A 24,084-nucleotide genomic window follows, 5' to 3' on the forward strand; every position below is an offset into this window, starting at 1 on the left:
CCCATCGTACCTCTCACACACCACAGTGCACCACTGAAGCAGGCATGAAACAATGCTGGCCTCACAAGCAGGCCCTAACTGTGCTTCCTGTAGGGCACCTCAGTGCTAAAAACACTTGTGTGACTGAACCTGTGTCTGTGTTTCAGATGTTCCAATTTACTCCAATAAACCAGCTCTCTATACAGGAAGTTGGCATACCCTCGAATCAACTGCTGGATATATTTGTTTGGTGCTCTTCTGAAAATAAAAGGACACTATAGATCAAACTCATACAAGCCACACCAGTGAGAATAACCAATAGATTTGAAATAGATATAAAAATTAAAAATGTGTCACTTCTGTACAGTAATCATTTTGGTCCAAAAATCAGACAGCATTAGACCCTATCACAAGACAAATTCAGTACAAACATAACAAAACTAAACCTCCACTTCAAAGAATGGAAAGATATTTGAAATTAAACTAGAAGATACATTATTACAAACTGGACAGAGTTACCTAAGCATTTCAGATTCTTTCTCTAATGTTTCACTTCTTTTTCCACATTCAAACCTATCCTGTGCAATGAAGTTAATACACAAAGGTTTAAATATAGAGCAGTTACTAATTTTTCATTGTTGCATAAGGACTGTGTAATCTGGCTTAATAATGTGCATAGGGTAACGTCAGAGAAGAATCTCTGCACCAAAAATTCACTTCTGGAGTCAAATGTTATCCAGACACACTATGAACCAGAACAGTCTGGCCCAAGACCACAACTCTGGGTCACAGACTCCAGCAGTGAACTAACGGTTGTGCTCCCTCCTTAAAGCAAGGTGATTTTATCTCCCTGCGACACATGAAATTCAGCATAAAATACAGAAGTGAGCTAACTGCAATTGTAAGACAGTCGTGTTTTTACAGGAAGACTCTTCACAGATTTATTTATGAAATGCAAATACCTGCGTACAGGGAACACTCGAGTTTTAGACAGAATCAGCAAAGAGAAGCTCAGGATACTTTGTGACATGCACTGGGTCAGGATGAACACTGACAGCATCATTACTCATAAACACCATTATTTCAAAGTTTTTTAAAAATGCAGAAATGTTGCAGTAAAAACTTCCCCAGTGTGACTTCAGGGCTCACCTGCCACCAAGGTAAAACGAGGGTGAGAAACTCTGCCTGCCTCCTGATACCAGCTTCAATCCCTTCTTACTGGAGCTTGACACAACAAGGCAACATCTTTGAAGGGCTGCAGCTCTTTTTATTCTGTGCACAGTCACACCCTAAAGTGGTAACAGAATTTTGCTGCAAATTGTTTTAATGAAAATTTAATATATTCATATTATTTTGTGTAGTCCTGGATATCATGGCCACATATGCAATGTTGGTAATCATGTAATTATATACCCAACTCTGCTTACTAGAAGCTGGTACTCAAGCAGACTTGCCTTGCTCCTCTTTAAGCTAACACTTTTATTAAAGTGTCAGGAATTACATATTTACATCTCTACAAGACTTTTTGTAACCTACCAAAGATGACTGTACTAATTAAAACACATTTGTTTACAAAGGCATTTAAAGAGATTATTTATAAGCTTCCAGCTTACGAAATCACAGAAATTCAATCAGATAAATGGTTCTAAAGAAACCTATTTATTAATGATTCAGACAGTATTTAGCATATCTCCAGCAAAATATTAAACATAATGGAAGACAATGACCCGACCCTCCACTGCAATAAAAAATCCTGTTTCTTTCAGATTTATTTCACTCAGAAACACTTTTAATACTTTCTCCTCTTCAAAGGATACCTCAAATACTTCTATTTTTCTACAGGATGCTCTAACTCACACTCGAGCTGCACAATCTATTTTGACTACACAACAAATATGCTTTAGTGAAAAGGAAAGAAAACCTCTTAGTATTAAAGCACTGTACCATAGCAAGGCACCCAGTGTGCAGATTGCTCCAAGATGTGTGAAAAGCTTGCTCACAGCTGAGTGCCTTGGAGTCAAACCCAGAAAATGCAGTCTTGCTCTTACAGCAAACCTCTTGGCTTTTTATTATCCAAGGAAAGATAAACCAAACACCAGGAAGCTGAGGGTCTTTTTCATGGTAAAAACAGGTGCTGAAGTTTGCCCACTGGTGGAGATTCATCCATGGCATTTTCAGTCTGTGTCTAACACCTCATAGGGCCTCTGCAACTAAATTCAGCAGTAAAGTCCACATGGAAACTGAAAGGGAGAAAGAGCAGCAAGTGCCTAATTGCAGTGATTGTTAGTGAATTAAATGCAACAGCCCTGCAACCACCCTCTTTATTTACTGTGGTATTAACTGGGAGTTTCACCCTCAATATGCATTTCCAGCATGCTGAATACTTGTGTGCATCTGCTCTGTTGAATTGAAAGCAGCCACCTTGGAAGTGTCCAAACATGGGATAACAACTGCTGCAAGTGCCCCTTACCATCACAAGCTTTCAGAGAGTCAGTGCTGCTCTGGACTTACCTGCAAGTTTTCACACGAATACTGCTCAGCAATGTCAGTTCCTAATGCTAAGGCAATAGAAGAAAACCTGTTCTGCCTGTTAACACAGCCTGTGATTTCCATGTTTTGCACATTTTATCACTCTGAAAAATATTTTGGTTCTTTTACACTATATCTAAATGCACACTCCAGCAGTTACAGTGCATTTTATTTACTTTCCCTTAGTGCCACTTCAGCCCACTAGCTGAGTCCAGGCTCCACTTGACCTTTACTTTTTCACCTTCCAAAAGATGCCACTTGTTTTAGAACACATACATGGAACCAGAACTTACTCCTGCATCTTTCAGTACACATTAGTTAATGGAAGCATCTGCAGTGCCACAAATGCATGCATTTTTGGCCAGTTAAGCCTCTTGGCAGCAGTGCACAGAAAGCCAGCTGGGATGCAAACTGGGAACAGGTAGTAGCTGGTCTGTGAGAGGGAACCTGCTGACTCCTAAAAGAGGGAATTACCTGGCAGACTTTGCTGCCCATGTCACCTCCTTTTTCTCTCCCACCATTACCCATCCCTCAGTAGCTCCTTGCTGAATGCAGTGACAGTTGCCTGTCCTAAGTTACAAGCATGGGGCTACATCAACATCTCCTCATCTCTCCAAATTTCCACAAGGAGACTTTGATGCACTTTATGCTCTGGTTCCCACCAGAAGGTGAGCTGTGGTTACCCATGTGCTGCTATAAGCTGGGGACATCAGCTACGACAGCAGCTTCCAAGGCTTGCTTCGGGCTGGAATGACCCTGCAAAGCAATGTGGACAACAGCAGCACCAGAGCCCTGAGCAGAGCCTCAGCAGCTGGTGCCTCCAGACTGCCCAGTGCTGTCCCTTCAGGAACCCACCAGCAGCAGCAGCACACAGACTGATGAGCACCCCAGAGTCACACCTGACTTGGGCCACCAGAAGAAACAAAAGCCCTGTGGCACAGTGCCTGTGCTGTACTGCTGCCCAGCCTTCTCCCACTGGAGCTCTGCTGCCTGCAAAGTGAGCATGAGCTGTCAGGAGTGCGCGAGGTGTGACAGAGCCGTGTCACACGACGGGGCACGCGCGCCCACGTCCCCACAGAGCGGCGCAGGAGGGGCTCAGAGCAGCACTTGGCAAGGCAGGGCCACCTCAGCAAGGACTCCAGGGCAGAGGGAGCACCAGCAGCTCTGACTGGTACCTGTCTGACCCACTGGGGAACCAGAGCCTGAGCCTCTGCGGCACTAAGAGCTGCGGGACCATCATCTGACCACTCTCATCTCCTCTCCTTGGTTTTTTCTAGACTCCTCCCTGCAGGCAGGCTTTTCCTCACAGCTTCAGCCATCCCACTGTCTTAAGCTGCTCTTATTTGAAGAGCAGCCATGAAAGGTTTAAAAGCCCTTCATTGTTCTTGGATCTCGGCAATAACTAACAGCAACACCCAGAAATCTGAGATGTACTTCATGGGAAATGTCAACAGGAATTTACAAGCTATACAGGGATTCTCAAAAGCATCACAAGCAAAAGTAATGGCAGCTGGATATCATTTGTCTTTCCTGGATGGTATCCATCATAAATTTACATGTATGAGATTCTACATCCTTTGACCATAGGCAATAAATCTCTGACCTTGCAAGAACCTGAGGCAACAGAAATCAAACATTATGCAAACAGCTGAAACTCATTGCAGTATGTTTTTGCCCTTGTATGGACTTCTTTTCTTCTGCAAAAAGGGGAAAAAAAGGAGATTCCAACCTATATTTTAGCATTTCAGCCTTCAGGTTGTGCTCATCTATAAAGAACAGTTTTCTGTATTTTAAACCTTCAAAGTCAATGTCAGACAAATAGGAGCAATTCTTAGAGCTACAGAAAAGGAACTTCTTTTTCAGGTGTCTTCTATTTTTAGCCCTGTTATCTACTGATTGTCTTTAGCATTTACCTCTCTAACACTTTTAAGCAATAGTGAGGGAGGTGTCACCTGGTACCACGAGCTCAGCATCACACAGTACCTACCTAATCCAGTGCCTGGTAGAGAAATACATGAATGATGGAAATACCATTGTACATACTGAAAACAGAGTCAAAAAATCTAGTCAGCCATGCTTTTAATAAACTTATTTAATACTTTGTTCAGCCAGCCACCCATTTGTTTTGCACATTAAAATGTGCACACTGCAATTTAGTAGTCCTCCTAAATTAGACCTCTCAAACCCATCTGTCTTACTGGCACTCAAGTTTCTTAGATTACACTGCAGGGAGACTCAAGTTTGTCTGCTACTTCAGAATAGTGTCAGACCCAATTAGATAAGGAAAGTGCTGCCACAAGATCATGCCATTACAGGATCAAGCAGTTGTAATTCCCACTTGATGTGACATGGAGGCTCACACGGACTCACACACTGCCCATGGAACCAGCAGTGGGTTAAGATGTGCAGCAGTAAAACTTTGGCTTTTGCTGGCAGTGGAGCACCACAAAGCAAATTTGCGCAGCACATCCAAAGCCATGGTGTGAGTCTGCAGACCTGCAGGTGTGTTGGCTTTCACCACCTGTCACAGTACTCTTGTAAGGAGTTTGTCAAGGACTGCAGAGTGGGTTAAAGAAAATGACATTCATCTAAACAAGGAAAAGCTGTGTAACAACAACAGGTTTGCACTGGGTTTACACACAGAGGGGAACAGGATGATAGTGATAATTTCTCACAAATTAACCATCCACCACCAGGTGGCTGGAGAGGATGCAGTCTGTCTCCCCCAGAAGTGGCTCCTGGGAACTCCATGTGCCTCTCACGTGGGGCTTCAGGAGCAAGGTGCAGCTCAGCTCTGTGCACATGAGCTACACGTTTATCGACTGACACCCCAGAGCAAGTCACTGCTTACAAATCAGCTCATGGCTTGAAACCGGCTTTAATTATCAGACTGTTTCCCCACATCAAAATGCTAAGCAAGAACATCGTGTCTCAGGACAGCTGCCAACAGGAAGGATCTTAAAAAAAAGTGTGGGGGAGACTACAATGCTTAAATAAGCCTAGAGAAGTTGAGCTGCAGCACAGCACTAAGCCAAGAGAGCACACTACTGGGCCTAGTGAGCTTTTTCTGCCTAATTTTAAACCTCCCTATAGACCTAGTTATTTTGTACATATGTCAAATGAGGGGAGAAATGTGTTCAAGATTTATTTTTTTTTAATACCACCGTGTGATGCCAAATTAAAGGAGAGACAAGTCAAGTTGAATTATTTTAGCTAAATTAAAAACATGCATTGCTGTCACACACTGAGCACAAGGCCTAGGGATAGCAGACAGCCAGGATTAAGCAGCCTTTTCCTGCATCAACTTAAATGAGTGTGAAGCATTAATATTTGCAATACCTGATACCTGTGACTGAGGCTTTATTGTCTATTGTACCTTGATATCCAAATACCAAGTATTCAGTTTAAGCAGCCTGACAAATGCTGTAGGGACTCCACGCTCCCAGTGCACAAGGCATTGGAAGAAAGACAGCAATTTTAAAACCCATCAGAGTTAAGGCAACTCTGTCTCCACTTCAGCACCTAAACAATTACTTGCTCCTTCACAGTGGTAGGAAGTTTTAAGCTCTGATCAGGAAACTATCAGAAAGAGATATTTAGTGTTATGTGTTACTTTCATTTTTGCTTCTGCTATTACTTCCTCTGCACATGCACCTACCAAAGCCTCGTAGCCATCTTAGAGGGAGCAGCTAATGATGGCAGCTTGAGCATGCACAAATGAATTGACTTTATTGGGGAAGGAAGTGGTGGGTGTTGCTTTTACCAACAAGTGCAGATACTTGAGGTGTGTTCCAGTGAGACAGCTGAGGTGCCCTGGGACAACAGCAGGGTGCCTGTTCCAGCCAGCTGAAGGCTGGTTCAGACCCCAAGTGAGAACAACAAAGGAAGAGAAGAAAAGAAATCACACTGAAGTAATTAAGAATACATGTCCCCAAATGTCTTGCTGTATGTCTCCAACTCCCTCATTTAAACCTTGTAATTAGAGGTGAATGGAAGACAGTGAGGTGTATGTATAAACAAATTTAGGGGCAGGATTAAATGCACTGACTGTAATTAAAGATGGTCACTTCCAAGGCTGCAATGGGTACTTTTACTTTCAGGTGAATTAAAAGCTGAATAACACCTATTTCTGCTGCCACCCCCTCTGCCCAAAAAACAAAAAAAGAAAAAATCTGGCATCAAGGGACAGTGGAGACTTGCAGATATCTGACAGTCCAGCCTCCAAGTTCAGATATAACTTGCCATACCACCAGTAGTGCCTTGTTTATAATTTAATTTCCCACCTACTTCCCTTTCCACTGCAGTACAAAACTAGTTGTGTCTGAGCCAGATAAGGTGCAGTTGAGCAGAATCTGAAAATGATCTACCTGGGGATGATAAGGTACGGAACATCTTTCAAAACTGTGCCCCCCGTCCCTCCTTCTTTTTTCCCTGCAAAACTCAGCTCAGATTTCTTAAGTGCAGTGTCCTGAGGTTACATGGCAATGGAAGGAAGCGCCAGAAGTTTGGACTCACTTGCCATGTGAGTATGTAAAGTCAGGCAGTGGGAACCAAGACACCCAACAGTCTATTTAAAACACCTCTTAGCACCTACACCCAATAACTGCTTCTAGCAAACATACACAACAAGCTCCCAAATTTCCCTAGCAGAAATTATTTGCTCCACCCATGTTGTTCACTGCAGCAGTCAACACAACAGCACTTACCAATCGGGATTAAGTCAGCTTTCTTGGGGAATTACAGGGTTTGCTACCTTTATGTTTTGTAAATACCAGCTAATGTGCTATGTAAGACACAGAGTGTCTGTGCAGCTGGTATTTGCAAACACTGATGGTATTCCTAACTTCAATAGGAGCTGCTGAGTCCTGGCAGCAATTACATGCCAGGCAGGCCCCTTATTTAGCACCTTGTATCTTCATTTAGTTACCCAAATTGAACCATCAAGGAAAGAAAAGCAGATAAATCTGTTAGGCATCAATCCCAGGGAGGCAGCTGGGAGGAGAGGACTCACCACCACTACTCCAGCCTTTTACAGGCGTTTTACCACCTTCAGATGTAGTCTTTGACTGTTACACAAATCTGCTTTGTTGCAATAAGGTAGAACCGAATAAAGGCTTTCTTCATGTAGGGCATGTAGCCTGCAACCAGAGTTATTAGTTTTTCAAGTCAGATTGCAACATGACCTCATGTACATACATCCAAGCCCACACCTCTGCTGTGCTGCCTGTGCCAATCTCCACGCGCTACTAAATTAGTCACACTAATTTGTGTAGAAAAAGGCTTGTGCAACATAAACTACCATTAAACAATAATATTAGCCAATTGACATCCTTTGACAAGTCCTGTCACTCTGCTCTGACCTAGAAGGATGTGTACATAGCTCAGAATACATATTTCCATCTCAAAAGACAACACTCTATCAAAGTCCCAAAACAACTCTCTCCTTCCAAACCCAGGGAAGGGTGGGTAGAAGGACTATCTTGCCATTCTTGTGGAATGCACAGTTCTTTAGGACAAGAGGAGTCTGTTTTCAACTGGATCCCATGCACAAGGAAGGGGATGGGGGGAAGTTGGTTTTGGTTTAGTTTTTCCCAAAAAGGCCCAAGTTTAACTTCTGTGAAGGAACAGCATTATGCTTTTTCACATTTATGATCTGCTGTCTAAATGCTCATGCTTAGCACAGTTTCTGGAACCTTTTCTGCATCCTCTGCAGCTGCCCAGATGTGATGCAGGTTTCAGCCTGCAGGCAGACACAGCTCCTACTGAAATTCCCTGGGCATGAGGCAGAGCTGGGCCCACAGTCTGCCAGTGTACCAAGGGGAAAAAACACAGATTAAAAATTACTTGACCTGCAAAGGAATTCTGTGCAGTAAATCTAAGCACAAGTGTCTGCTGACAGAGACCACGAGGGAAAAGGAGCACGAGCTACACCAGGGAAGTACACACCGTTCCATTCAGAAAGAGACATTTTCAATTTGGGACCAGGCCATGGTACATCCAACACCCAAGTGGGGTAGTCACTCCAGGGAAAGGAGTGCTAAAAATAGAGCTACAGATGCCAATACAGCACGGAGGCAGGGAGCAACTCACAGAACACACCCACCTCCTCCAGCTGAGGTTGATTCCTTTTTGTCTGCTCCAAGCAGGGACACAGGGACAGGAGTGCTCGTGACATACTTGGGAGAAAATAAGCCAGCCTCCTGCAGATCTGGTGTGAAGCCTGAGTGCAGAGCCAACCTTGCCTTAAAGAGCTGGAGCTGCACTGCTGACTTTCAGGCACACTGCTGCTTCTTCAAACCACAGCAGGTACCACTTCTGTACATTGGTCTGTGGGCTTCCACAGACCTGACTGGCTGGGAGTCAGCCAAGGATTCCCATTGCATTATGTAAGACCCATTTCAGAGGCCAGCTTCTTGAAGTCCATTAGCTGCCTAAATACCTTTAAAAGAACAAAAATCAAATTCCAGCTCACTTGCCCAGATGTAGCTAAGCAAGCTTAAAAACCCTCTTTTTCAAAATACCTAATTCAACTTAATTTTTTTGTCCTCCAATCGAGAAGCAATCACCATCAGGCCTCTCTTCCCCTGTATGCAGGGAGTGAGCACCTACCTGTCCTGAAAGTACCAGAAAATCTGGCCCATCCATCTCTACTTTATACAAGTCCTGCCCACTCTCTCTGCCATGCTGGATGAGAACTAGCCAGGTCAATTAGCAGATGCTGAAAACATAAACCACCTTCTACAAAGCCCATTAGAGGCTGACACACAATGGACTTATGTTTGAAGAGAGGGATGAACAAATTCAAGTGGAAAAAAAATGCATGCACTTGGTTTCTCACCCATCTGCTCCCTGCTGGCTGCTTGGCTGGCCAGGAAGCACAGAGCTTTCTGGAGCCCAGACCCAGGACTCCACTCATGCTCCACAGTCCAAAGCTGACTTCAGCAGGAAAAAGGACATAATAATTGAGTCCAAACTGTATTTTAGTCCCATCTTTCTTTGCAAAATAGCAGCTTTGTCCAAAGCATGAGTATATGGACATCTCTGATACCTGTAATATAAGTTCCTGAGCAGATTAATTTTCAAGCTTTGTCTACTCAATACACTCCTCCTTTCCAAATCAGCAGTGTAGGTAGGAAGACACATTTGTTGGGAGTGCATCATCAGGTGAGCTGCTCTGTGCACTGAAAAGACAGCAGTTCAGTGCATAAGTATCCACTGCAGCAATGGCAGCAGGTACTGCAGGACAAGCCAAAGTTCCAGACAGTTGCTGACTGCCCAGAGATGGGGCAACAGTGAGGAAAGAACAGCATTTAAGTACAAAGTTTTAAACCTCCCAATTTTTTTAATTCCACAGATCTCAGACTCAAAGGCATGGATCACTTCAGCAGAAGCACAGGATTAAATCTCAGTTCTGCAAGTCCAGTTCTTTATAGACTTTGCTAAACAAGCTCTGCAAAAAAAAAAAAAATTATTACAGAGATTTTTAATGCCTGGAAGAGGCAATGCCTGGAGGGACTGTAAGCTGAGTTTCAGCCTTGCACTGGCTGAGGCAACACCAGTCACCTGCTCACTACAGCTGGAACCCTCAGAGAAGCTGGGGAGGGGGAGCAGATCCCAAACCAGGGGGGCTTTCAGCTCACAAGTCAAATTCACACTCCTAAGACATCACCTTGCTTAAGGAGTGCAAATGTATGTTTATTGCAATTCACTGGGATTGCAATAAACCATTTCAAACCAACCAGATGGTGAAAAGAAAGTTATTTTCTTGACAAGAAAACCAGAAGAAAGACCTAGTACAGAAGTTAGATGCCACTAGCAAGACAACGTGGTTCCCACCACTAACACAGCAGCCACATTATCTGAATGGTTTATGTACAGTCTGGACAGATCCTAGAAATGGCAGCAATTTTTATAGACCCATTATAACAATGAGATCTTTCCCAGGTCAGCAAGACCCATCCAGCACAGCACTTTCCAGGAAACAGCAGCCAAAACTGGATGCTTATGAAAAACATTAAACTGACAGAGAAGTGAACTGTAACTGCTCTGTACTGTAAATTAACACTGTAAATTCACACTGTCACTCAAAGAAGCCATCCCACCCTCTCCCCATGACACATCAGGGTGTGCCTGTGACAGTGAGCTGGCTCAGGAAGGTGACCTGGCCAAAGGAGGAAGCTTCTCCCCTCCTGCTGTGCTGGCAGGAAGCGGGACCCAGGAGCACCCATGTGCAACCAGGGCTGGGTTAAATTCCTGATGGAAGCAGAGCAGTGAGACACTGGGTGACCCTTCCCTGGAAGGGCTTTACCTCCAGCACCAGTTCAGGGGTTTCCTCAGTTAGTGGTGGCACCACTGGCATGATGGATCAATGCAGTTACAGCTTTATGCTGCACAGCACTGCTAACCACAATGGCAATTTGTGATTCTGAAAAGGCAGCCCATAATAAAAACAAACATTAAGCATTGTTTTGGTATGCTATTATTTCAATGACCTTTCAGTTCTGTTTCAAAACTTCCAAGTGTATCACAAACTGGCAATTACATGCTTTTCATTAACCCTACAGTTTACTAACATGAAGGGCCACAGAGAAGATTTCAGGACATCCATCTAGGCATTCTCTCAGCTTATATAAACTTCAAACACCAAGCAGCTCTGGTGGGTGAAACTGCTGTACCAATGAATGTAAGTGTGCTCTTGAATGTGCAATTCCTCTATGAGAAAACCACCTATCAGGACTTAACTTTACAGGCACCTGCTCTGTTTTCTGTATCAGCTAACATTGTACATAATAATGCTCCCATCAAAATATATATTGCTCAAAGCAATATATATATATACATCAAATATAATCTAATAATATATCAAAGACTGTATTTCTGTAGAGATACCCATTCATGCACATGATGATGCAATACAGAAACTTTGTTCTGGCAAGATTTTAGCTTTAAGGACTGCACAAAACTTGCATGAGTGTTAACTTCTGTGCACAAGGGAACACTTTCAGCCTCCCCCAGTCAGCACTCTACACAACACATACATTAAGCTCCTTTGGGAAGAAAGAAAGGTTTGGGGTTTTTTCCATCTTTAAGGTTTTGCAGATCACTGTGTCTCATGTATTCCCCATTCTCTCTTCTTGTACTTCTCAAAGTCCAGGGCTGTCTCACTCAGTTGATCCAGGCCAACTCTGCAGCAGTCTCAGCTGGAACAGCAATGCCTGGTTTTTACCTCCACCTGGCTCAGCTCACCAGCTTTTGTGGACCTGGGACCTAGATCAAGCCACACCAGGGTCACACAGCACTTCTTCAGCTCATATGGTGCCAGTCTGGGGACAGCAGCACATGGCTTGCTGATTTTGAGGTACATCTATTCATTTCCTCACTAATTCTTAAAAGCTGTTCTTTAAAATCATCAGGTTCCACGAGCTGTTTCCAAAGACTTTCCCAGGGAAAGGGCAAGACCTTGAACCCCTCCTGCAGCAGAGCTCCTCATGGCCAGGCAGGACTGAATGGCACCAAAGAAGGTCTGATGGGTTGATCCCAGTATCCTCTGTCAGGGCTCCATGTGCTTTCACAGGAGGTGTCTCTTCCTTGCACAAGCTGTGGAGAAGACCACAGGTGACAGCCCAGGGCAGGTTCTTCTGCCTTCACAGAGCAGTGTGGAGATCTCAGCACAATCTTCAGGAGGATACACCTTGGCTTTTACCTTCTAATGTAGAACTAGTATAAACTGATGCAAATAAATGAGATTATGCTGTGTCTTCGAAAGAAGCTTATGTCTCTCATGAATTCTTGGGTGTTTTTTTAGACTATGAAAGCTGAATTCCTCTACACAGCTGTCAGGTCGATTTAAAAATTTCCTTGCAAAAAGTAATGATTACTAATTTACTTACTATTTATATTGCTCTGTGAAAGCCTACAGCCTAATGGTCTGGCTGAAAACAACAAAAAATACCTACACGAATATACACATTTGTCACTAGGAACTAGTTACATGCAAGTGCCACTCTGACTAACCTGTCTGTAATTATTAAAATATCTTCTAGGACCTCAGCTGTCCCTAGAATAGAAGATTTCTTGCCTTCCTGCTTTTTATTTAGGGATTTCCTGTTTCATGGCTCCAAGATGCACACCTTAAATGCACAGGACCAAAACAAGACTGCCATTAGAGGGATGAGTCCTTACAGTTTCCCTGTAACAAACCCACACTAAAGTTCTGAGCAGGATATTCTAGGGAGACTTAAAGCAGAGAAGGAATTTCATGTATGAATTGCTGAGAAACACTTTACCATAAATGTAATCTGAATTCTATCATATAATGAATTTTTTTTCTTGGAATTACATTTCTGCTTTTGCCTTCCTCTGAGCACCCCCTCAAGAGCACACAGAAAAGAGACCCAGCAGTACAAAACACAAAACAAAGTGGTAGTGCCAAATGGCCAAGCCAGCACACACAGAGGTCAACCACTGCTGTTCCCACCGACATCAAAACTGGAGATAAAACCTCTGATGTGCAGAACCCAAAACAGCACCCTGCACATGAATGGCTCCTGTGGCTTTCCAGTTACCAGCATCTCTGGCCACCCTGCGGGGCTGTGTAAATGAGGAAGCCATTTCCCTGCCCTCAGACACCACGTGAGGGACTGGGCACGGATCAGGACACGCGGCCATTCCTCTCCTCCTCCTCGCCAGGCTCCTGTGAGATAAGCGGGTGAGCCCTGCCAGAGCAGCATCATGGCAGTGCTGAGTCAAAGCACTGGCCCTGGAAAGGGGACACCTCCAAAATCAACACCCAGTGCTTCCCAGCTGGCAGGGCAGGGCTGCACCGGAGGGGGAAGGCAGGCTCTGCTGCAGGGACCAGCTGCTACAGGGACACAGCACTGTGTGAATCTTCCATTAAACCGTGCAAGACACTTCATAGATCTTAATGTAATTTTAGTTAAACACAGGGAGAAACACTGTGATTGGTATTATCTGCTCATACACCCACAGTGCTGGAGGAGGGGGTTGTTAAAAAGAAGAAAATAGAAATTGCAGGAGTCCTTCACACCAATACATCAGGCAGCTAGAACTGTACACACCTCATCTGCTTTTGTGAACACCCATTTGCACATACAAGGATCTTGCACTAATTTGCAGGTTCTCACCAGGAATAATAAAAATCTGGCTTCAAGTGTAGTTTAACTGCAGGAGGCACAGCAAGCAGCAGCAGTTAGAAACATTAGTTGTGTAATCACAAGACATACTGTGCAGTTTACCTATTTTGACCTTGAGATGGCAAAGAAGAAAAGGTAGCAAGGCAAGTACTATATGGTCCATCTACTACAAAGATACAACACAGAACTGAAAGTGAGATCAGTGATTGAACAATTAATAGATTCTCCTTCTGGCCCTGCATCTGCTGCAAATGCTGCTGTGCCTCATTTACTGTGCTGCTTAAACATGTTAAGGCAGAGCAAAAGGAAAAAGAAGAAAATAACTGAAGGAAAAAGAAAAGGAATATGCAGATAAAAGAAAATTCTTAATGATGAAGCAGGAGGAGAGGAAGAAATTGAACAGAATGAGAAAGAATCATAATTGGGACCAATTTTTTTTTCTTTTCTTTTAAGAAAGTGTGACCGAAGGACAGAATTAAGAGAATGAGAAAGAATCATAGTTGGGACCAATTTTTTTTTTTCTTTTCTTTTAAGAAAGTGTGACCGAAGGACAGAATTTTAGATGCAGTTATTTTCCTGAAGACTCTGTCAGCAGAACTTCTGCCCTGCCAATGTCCCTGCCTTAGCCAGTGCACTGCATTCCACTGGCCAGGCCTGTGTTTGTGAGCTTGAGCCTTCCCCAGTTCCTCTCATCTCTAGGATGACCACGTGGCTATTAGGCAGAGCTGTAGTTTACTCATATTACAATTAAACTACAGGAAAGCATGTAAGCATGCAAGGGAAGTGATGGTCTAGCTGCTACATAACTGCAGCCACAGAACAACACACAAAAACCCCCCACGAGTATCCTGCTGTGCCATCAACCACCTTTCACGTAATTCAGGAGCACGCAAACAGCTTTACATCAGATCCACACGCACCCCCCTCACTTTCTCTGGATGCGGGAAAACCGAAAGACCGCAAGCTACACAAAAAAAAGAACAAAAACCACCGGAGCAGGCGTTTATCCTGCTGCCTGCAGGGTGAGTGAGAGGCAGCGGCCCCGCAGCGAGGGTGCCACAGCGGGCAGCGAGAGGCAGAGCCCGCACGGCCTGCGCTCCCTCAGGGCAGCTCCCGGAGCCCTCCTGCAGCCCGGGGACCGCCGCACACTGCGACACGGTACTGCACCCCCGGAACACTGCCCCCAGAACGGGGAAAATAAATACACACCCGCTGAACACTGCCCCCAGAACGGGGAAAATAAATACACACCCGCTGAACACTGCCCTCAGAACGGGGCACATAGACACACACTGAACACTGCCCCCAGAACGGGGCACACATACACACACACACTGAACACTGCTCTGAGAACGGGGCACATAGACACACACCGAACACTGCCCTCAGAGCGGGGCACACACACACACACACACTGAACACTGCCCTCAGAACGGGGCACATACACACACACACTGAACACTGCCCTCAGAACGGGGCACATACACACACACACCCACTGAACACTGCCCTCAGAACGGGGCACATACACACACACACACTGAACACTGCTCTGAGAACGGGGCACATAGACACACACCGAACACTGCCCTCAGAACGGGGCACACACACACACACACACACACACACATACACACACACACACACTGAACACTGCCCCAGCACGGGGCACAGCACAGCTCCGCACCAGGCGCGGCTGCAGGCTCTAAGCTTGTCCTGGCCAAGCCCGGCTTTTCCCGGCGCTGCACCGGCGGGCAGGCTGGGCTCAGGAGCTGCCCGCTCCCGTTCCCAGCTCACACTCGGCTCCCCGGACAGGACACGAGCCCACAAGGAAAGAGACGGAGGGGAAAAACGGATCTCTAGGTACGTACATGCAATATGAAAATTAACTGCACTTTAGGCATACTTTAAAAGAAAGGTAAAATAACCATGTGTGACACATTGTTCCAGAAAATCATTCACCTTAATCACAAAAATACTTTGTACTTACAGCATTTAACACCTCTAGCTGTAAACAGATTCTTTGTCAGTAACAATTCGGTTAACCAGTTAAAGCATTAATCAGTCCAAAGCTAACTATTAGGGATGCTTCCAAAAGAGCATACCAAACAACGGAGGAAAAAAAGCCACATAATACTATAACTATTAGATTTTAGTTGATAAAAAAAAACCAAAACCATCTTAATAAATTATTCAGTGAGAATCAAAACAATTTCAACAAAATGTTCTTCAATAAACACAGTAATTCAAAGGTCAGCCATACATCTTTTAATTAGCTTTTTTCCAAGACTTACCTATGTTTTTCTAGTTCGTTGTGTGATGACCTATTAAAAAGAGAAAAGAAATATTAGAGAAAGGATAAATAAACCAAGATTTAGAATATTTAAAAGCCAATACCTGCATAAATTGCAAAAGAGTTCTCTAAAATATGTATTTAACATGGATTATGAAACAGCTTTTCTTTTAAATTGGTTCACTTTTAGATTCTTCAGGGTATCAACTTAATTTCCATGAGTAAACTGTAGGTTTGGGGGGAATTATAATATATTTGCATTTATTAGTGTTCTATACATTTGGAGACAGAAATGAACATTAAAAACTGAGCAGGTTAGTAATAAAAACAGCCCACAAGATTTTTATTGGTGAAGAAAAATTATGAGGGGGCAGAAAATGTTTGAAGATCTAAATTGTAACAGGTAAGAGCAAAAAGCACCCAAAAAGCCAGTTTTCAAAGCCCATGGAAAAGCAGAAAGAAAAATCAGCAGCTAATCACTGCTGTTGTTGTTGACATCTTAATCGCAACAAAAGAGGAATCCTCTTAATTCTTCTCAGTCTACAAAGAGAAAATAAAACTCAAAAAAATCATAGCCCCTGTACTGACCACAGCAGCATTTTATCCTTTTCCAATCTACTTGGATTAAAGATTTTTTTTCTTCTCCAACTGATGCCTCGGATTCTTTGCCATTAGAAGGCAGCCCTAAATTCTTGGAGGATTTTTTTTTTAAACTGAGATTCAGCTAAAAATATTCACTTTATTTATTTACACAGCTCAGATTAAAAACATTCCTAAAATGAAGTTACTGTTGCCTCTTCAGAACCAGCAATTTTCCGTACTTTCAGTTTTGTCCCACTGAAAACATGCCCAGCACGTCGGGATCAAAAGACGCAGAGGCGGTGGCAGCTTTTAGGGCTGGCAGATTATGTCAGAGCAGCTCTGCTGGAGCCTGCTGCAACCCCAGCCTGCAGCTGGGCACGGGGTGCAGAGCAAGGTGTCTTGGTGCAGGGCAAGTCCCTCCAGGGAGCAGAGCCATCCCAGGGGATTAGGGAGCCCTCCTGCACGAATGCTGCCTGGTGCTGAGCTGTCCTGCTCGCCCTGCACACACCGAGCTGCTGGAAGCTGCTCCTGGGTGGGACCGACGGCAGAACGTCACTCCGGCCATAGGGAGGGAAAAAGAAAGCAAAGCTCACACAAGAAACATCCAGTGAACAAACCCAACTGATCTCAGGCCAGGGCAGCTCCTGATCCTGCAAGGAACCAAGTGAACTGCCCCTCTGCAGGTAAAACTGAAATGCATACAAGGTTCAGCACTGTGATGCTAACCCACTCTCACCAGAAAGCATCTCAGTGTTGGTACCAAGACATCAACTATGTCAACCATTACCTGCCATCTTTTTCTCAAAAGCCAATTAATTCTTTATGTATTTTTGTTGCATCAAGTGAGCCATGATCAAGTAATGTGTGTATTTCTACAATGCCATTTAAGTGCTCCTGACCAATGCAGCAACACTACATGAGTTAAACACATTTTCTGTGTTACATTAATGGGGCAAGGTGGGCTTGGTCATTTGGCTATCTTAAGATGGTTTTGTTTTTGTATTCTACTCCTACTCTCTACACAGAGATCAGACTTTCTCTACAGCCATTTCTCCACACCAATGTTCACAAAAATTGACAAAGACCATGCTAAATCCACCCATGTTTATAAAGAAAACACATGGAAAAAAGTTCAGTGGGGAACCATTGCCCCCGAACACCCTCAACAGGCCTGTCAAAGGGAACTTTGGAACCAGAGAGGAAATACAGGCCAGCCTGGATTCACCTCTATGACAAGAACTCCTTGACATTTCTGGCAATTAGACACAAAGATGAACACAATCACTCCAACTGGCCCATTCTGAGCTGCCAGCTCCCAACAGCTCTGGTGAGCACACACAGGGACAGAATGGGAACCTTTGGCCAAGAAATTCAGCGTATTCTGCTGGGCTGAGAGGATGCTGTGAGCAGCTGGGGTTCCTGCACACAGCACAGCTACAGGGCACCTGTGGCACATGGAAGGTGACCCTGGCATCCTCCTGGGGTATGTCCTGCCAGGGCAGCTCTGGAGCACACAGCCGTGGGTGTGCCAGCTGCCAAAGCCAGCAGCAGCGACCATGTGCCTCTTGGCAGAGCTCTTGGGGACACAAAAGCCTCAGCGACGCCTGCAGTGTGCAAACGTGGGCACCAGCCACACACTTCTGGAGCTGTCAGGGGCCAACTAATGCCCCAGCTGTCAGACTCCAGGCAGGAACCAAACCCAAGAGTCCATTTACCTGAGAATTGCTGCATCTACAGAGCAGGTTAAATACCCTATTACAAAGCATGACAGGGATTTCTTTGGTTGGGCTTGTTTTCAGAAGAGATGAACCTCTCTTGAAATACTGGTTTTTATTTCCTTCAATGTCTACAGCACAGTATATTGCAAGAATATCCATCTCCTGCTGTTTATGCAACCTAAAGTGAGGGGAAAAACCCTAAGAACTGGACTCCACACAACCCAGTACCATGTTTCAAAATGGAGTCTTTTACTATTTTAGTAAAGATAAGATGTAGGTCACAACTAATAAGATATATGTATATATGTATTCATAAGAGAGAGACAGATATATGACTGTGGTTTGCAGGCAAATGGTTTGTGGAGCTTTCAAAAATGGCTTCAAGAGAAGGAAGACTTCTGGTGTTTAACTAAGGTTCACTCCACTGAGTTTGTATCTACAGAAAAAGCTTGGGGAAGTTGGGGGTAGCAGTGAAGGGGGAAAAAAGATAAAAAGGTTCAGATAAAAATGAAGGGAAAAAGCTAACAACAAAAAAATCTGCAAAATCAGAGATTCACAAGAAAGGGATAATGACACTGGTGCTTAGACTACACTGTTGATCTGAGACAGCTCTAATATCCCTTTAGCAAATGCCAAGCAGTTCACTGACTATAAATTTTATATGTGAAGAAATTGTCAAAAGAAGATTTGAAAGAACAAGGAGGAACCAAGCAAATGCAGCCACTGGTCTGCAAGACGCTGTGCTACTTCTCACAGCACACCCCCAGAGCCATCCCCATCCATCACCTTCCTTTCCTCAAACGAGAATTCTAGGTATTGGGTTTCAGCTTTTGGTTGGTTCAACATTCAGCAGACACACCTAAGAAATTTGGACAGGTGCTAACGGAGATGGCAAGACTAACACAGAAAGGCAAGGGCCCCTCCACTGCCACTGCTGCCAGTTTATGGGTGAGCCAGCAGGATCTGGTCACACGCAGGCTAGATTGAGACTTCACTGTGTGCGGGATGCACAGCCTGTTTCAGTATTCAGACAGCTTCCCTACTCCTCCATCCATCCATCCATCCATCCATCCATCCATCCATCCATCCACCCATCCATCCATCCATCCATCCATCCCACCAGAGGGGCATCTGCTCAGCAGGAAGCCAGCAGCTCCTGGCAAAAGCAGGGATGTATGGCAATGCTGCCCTGTGCTAATGGGAGCAGGTCTAGACCGTGACTCACCACTACATTTCCAGTTGCCAATGCACTTTAGAGCACTACAGGGAGCAAAGCAGGGCAGTTTACAGAGTGCTTGAAACAGTGGCAGCACCTTACCAGTGCCAGGGCTTTCTGGTGCAGGCAGGACTGCCAGGCTGTGATACAGCCCACGTGCAGCATACAACTCCACCTCAGGTCATGCAGCCATGGGAACTACACTGCAAGCACTTCACCTTTTGTCCAGGCCAAAAAAGTAAGAACAAACAGAACAGGAAGCTTTACAAGGTACTACACCTTAAGTGTCTGCACCCTGTTCCCACTCCCAGAAGTGCAGGTGTGTAAAAGCACAAAGCTTACACCTGCAGTCTTGTGTGAATACGACTGCTGTGCAGCTTTTCATTGAAAGGATCCAAATTCACTTCCAGGAAATTCCCAAACCTGCTGTGGAATGCACTTGAAAATATTACAGTTCACTCCACGAAACACATATAAACCTGAACATAAGCACACATTCTGCCTATTATTCATTGCTTCTGGTTGTTGGTTTTTTCCCATTTGTTTCAAACTGGACACATTGCTTACAGCCTGTCAAAGAAACAGCCTGTACCAAATTAATCCACTAAAAATTAATTTTGCATTCTCCTCATAGCAAAATTTAACCGGTTTTGCAGATTCAGCTGGGATCTGGGAACCAGGCACGCTGGCACAGCCTTGATGCAGAGTTCTGGCTCTGGGATCACATTCAAGTTGGTGCTGCCACATGTTTGCAGTGGCCAGGTCTGAACGTGCTTCTAATACGGTGGCAATTTGTTTTCCTCAACTGCACAAGCAGTGCAGCTCCCAAACATTGCAGACCTACTGCAGTTCCTCAGAGGGACAGGTCCATTGGTGAAGTCTGTTATATTGGGACTAAAATGCATTATTTTGAAAGCAAATATGGCAGTATCAATTGCTGTCCTAGCTTCAGGAAGGCAAACTGAGAAAGATCTATCGAATTCAGAAATCCAGGTGAAAATTCAGAGGAGCTGTGTCTGCACAGTGTGCTTTGCAGTGTTTTATTCTTGGCCTCTCACAAAAAAAAAAAAAAATTTAAGGAAAAATAAAACAAAAATCAGGCCCCAATCCCTAAGCTGCTTAGTGTGGGCACAGAAAAACATCTGCAGAGAGCAAGGGGCTCGCTCTGCGGGCCACAGGTTCACCCTCACCATGAGCCAACATCAACAGAGGAATTTGGACATTAGGCTCTGTTTTTATTTGAAAATCCAAATGCAGCTTTCATCTTTTTCTGCATATAACCCTTTGCCAGAACACAGCACGAAGTACATGACTATTTATATAACATATGAGCAAAAATATTAATTAATTAATAGACACAGAAGATATATTTATAACCCGGCATTTATTTTGCTCCCTCTCCTTCAATAAACCAGCTCCTAAATTAACAGGCCAAACACACTGCATCACCGACATTCAATTCCTTTCTCTGAAAGTAAATTTAACTGTGACCTCAGTAGACTGGCATCTAACACTAAGATTTGGCTTTTCATTTTACCTTATTTCTGACCCTTTCATGGCGAAGCAGCTGCCCGAGCTCCCTGGTGCATGGGCAGACTCACACCTCAAACCCACACACAGCTCAGGGTACCCAACACCTGGTGAGTGTCACTGCAGCCAGGGCAGAAGAAAGCCCAGTTATCTGCAGGATTGCATGTTCCTCTGTAAGAGTGCTTTGCCTTGTGAGCAAACGTCACCAAATTTCAGATTTGTGTCGCATTCCTCCTCGGCACATGGCACACGTGTCACCTATCTGTTTCTTTGGAGCAAAAACCAAGCCTGACTTTTGAATATTTGCTATTAACATTTCCAAGGTACAACAGCAATAAATCCAGCTCTTTGTTTTATGCCTTTTTAATTCTAAGTACACCTTAACAAGAATTATTAGACTGCATGGCACTGCTTTAGGAATTACATACAGCCACTGCTCTGCGGAGACATTTATTATACTATAGTCAAGTACCTGATAAGTATTATTGTAACAAGATGTGACCTAGGTTTACCTCCCTCCAAAAGATAATATTGTGGCTTTCTCTAATCTCCTGTCCTCTTTGCAAAACAAGAATCCAGTTTCATTTGCCAGAGGATTTTGGTCAAAATTACCGGGGGGAAACAAGTCTGAATCTCAGCTGAGGATATGGTACGAACAGAAAACCAGAAAGAAAACAAAGCAGTCTGGTTTGTGTGACATGGGAAAGGGCACATCACAGGAAACTGAGAAGAAAACATGTAAGAGCAAGACATTTTAATGTGCAAGTGAAACAGAAATGGCTAAAATCTGTGCCTGATTCCTACCAATAACACCGAGAATATTGTTTATCAACAAACTGCTAACAACCACTTTCAATTTTGATTCAAAGCTAGAAGTGGACAAAGCAAAACTGCTAAATTCCTACAGTGGACAGAAGGCTTACAGATTTTGGTTAATTAAATGCAATTCTGCTGGTATTTTTCCCTGCACGAATCGAAACCTGCCAAAATTACTTCTCACTCAATTGCAGTGAGAGGCCAGCAAGCTTTCAGCCCAGACCCGAGCATCCTGTCCGAAGGGCTGGCAGCCTCCTGCCCCTGCTCCTGCAGGTCTGGGCCTCGCCAGCCATCCACAAGGGATGGAGGTCTCATCCTACATTTCTTATATGAACACCACCAGCACCTCAGCAGAGCAAGGAGGGTCCATCAGTGCCCTTGGTGAAGCCCAGGGCAGCTGGAACCCATCCCTGCCCTGGGCCAGCACACCTGTGCCACACTGGGTATGCTCTTCCCCCCACAGGCAGGCACACGGGGGGGAAACACAGAACAAAGAGGAGTACAGCATGCCAGGCTTCCTCACATCTGACAGTTTTTCTCCTCCTCCCCTCTTTTCTGATTTTCCAAGAATAAGGAGATGGTTTTTTTTCATGGTTTTCTATATGTATACCTCATAAGGCATGAAAAAAGCACAATGTATGTACATATATACATGTCTCACTTTTTAATCTGATCAGATGCTGCAAGCAGCAGGATACAAAAATAGATAATGGAAACAACAATGCCCCTGCAGATCTGAAATGTGCAGTTAGCTGCTCCTTTCCTACTCCTCCAACCTTAAGTATGTATTTTTAATCCAGAAAAACAATGAAATAATAAGGCATGAATTTCAGACATGTATGCAATCCCCTGTACGCAATCAGATGCCTCCCTGCATCTAATGCTCCAAACCCAACGAGTCTGGAAAATGGTTAAAGTGGAACAATATGGGCTAACACTTTGCTCGGTGGTTCACATCACCCACGACCACTCCAGATCCTCTGAACTTTGGCCAGTCGTCTCCCTCTGTTAATCTTTGAGTCGCTTAGGAAGAATTAACTGTGTTTCCAAAAATCCACTCCAGTCTGGGGCTTGGCCCCTATAGCCTCTAAGCTCCAAATAATAATAAAACAGTGATGCTGGTGTACATCATATATTCTGCCCTGCATAATTAAATGTGGGGGCAATTTCTCCCCCGCAAACCTAAGCGTGCAGGCAAACACGAGCAGCGATTGCTGGGTATGGGTATAAAGCCCGTAAGGACAATGCAGAGGTACCCACAGGGCCCTGCTGCTGCCCCTCTGTCCCTGAAGGAACAGGGAGATGCATTAAAGCACTGTCCCTCTGCTTCCCACACAGGCCAGCAAGCCTGGTACCTGTGCTGAACCACACCAGCCACTGTCCCGCAGTGTCCGCGCTGGAAACCACTCCCTGACAAGCACTGTCCTGTCCTGTCACACAGATGACCCATCCCTCATCTCATCACTGCAGCTAGAAGAAAAGAAAGTGTGGGTAAATGTACACATTGCAGGGTGGCATTATTCAAGGTTGCCACTGCTACGGAGTGAGAATCAGAACAACGCGCTAAACAGGTAAATAAATACAAATCTGCAGGAAGGTAACTGCAAGTGGATGTGTGTGCCTCAACTTCAATAATACTAGCAAATCTATAACCAGAAATCTTTTAATTCTGCTGTATTTGATAGATTACAAATCCTCTCCTAAAAACTCCTGAAAGCAGCTTACAATTCAGACAAATAACTATTTTGCAGCGGATGACAAGAGCCCTAAGAACGGAAACGATGGAATAATAGCTCTGTAAGTAACACAGATTTCTTGAATGCAGGAGACACACAAGAAATCTGTGCAACTCAAGGGGCAATTTACAGCTGGAAAACTTATGAAATGTGTTTTGAATTTTTTTAAAGGCAGTGAGCATACTTTATATGAAAATAATTAAAAATCTCAAGGAGCAAAGTGTCTCAGGACACAAGACACTCCTCCCACTCCTTACGACTTTCTCTTTTAAAATGAGCTGACTGTCTTCTCATGCTCCACGATGAGACAAAGAATTCAACTAAAACTAAAACCAAAGTAGGAGTACTGCAATTAACAGCCCCCAAAATGGTTGCCTTGCTCGGAGCAGGGGCATGGGGACACAATTTGCTTCCCCTCAGTAATCTTGGAGACACTGCTCGGCCGCAGCAGGCACCACCAGGGCGCTCAGCAGCCCGTGGCTTTGCTCAAGGAGGGAGTTCATCAGCTTTTGATTTCGGTTTGCACCTCCGG

The 24,084-nt window shown here is 44.4% G+C and overlaps 1 protein-coding gene across 3 annotated transcripts in view; it reads right to left on the reverse strand.

Moving 5' to 3' along the window:
• Positions 1-24,084, reverse strand: part of MXD4 (MAX dimerization protein 4) — a 38,697-nt gene that overhangs the window by 12,617 nt on the left and 1,996 nt on the right. For all 3 annotated transcript variants that reach the window (XM_039723825.1, XM_039723827.1, XM_039723826.1), the window contains exon 3: positions 15,956-15,985. In XM_039723825.1, coding sequence (XP_039579759.1) covers positions 15,956-15,985 — 30 coding nt within the window. The remainder of the gene's footprint in view (positions 1-15,955; positions 15,986-24,084) is intronic.

The sequence above is a fragment of the Passer montanus genome, unplaced genomic scaffold, assembly GCF_014805655.1.
Source record: "Passer montanus isolate IOZ18808 unplaced genomic scaffold, ASM1480565v1 scaffold51, whole genome shotgun sequence".
Taxonomy (NCBI): domain Eukaryota; kingdom Metazoa; phylum Chordata; class Aves; order Passeriformes; family Passeridae; genus Passer; species Passer montanus.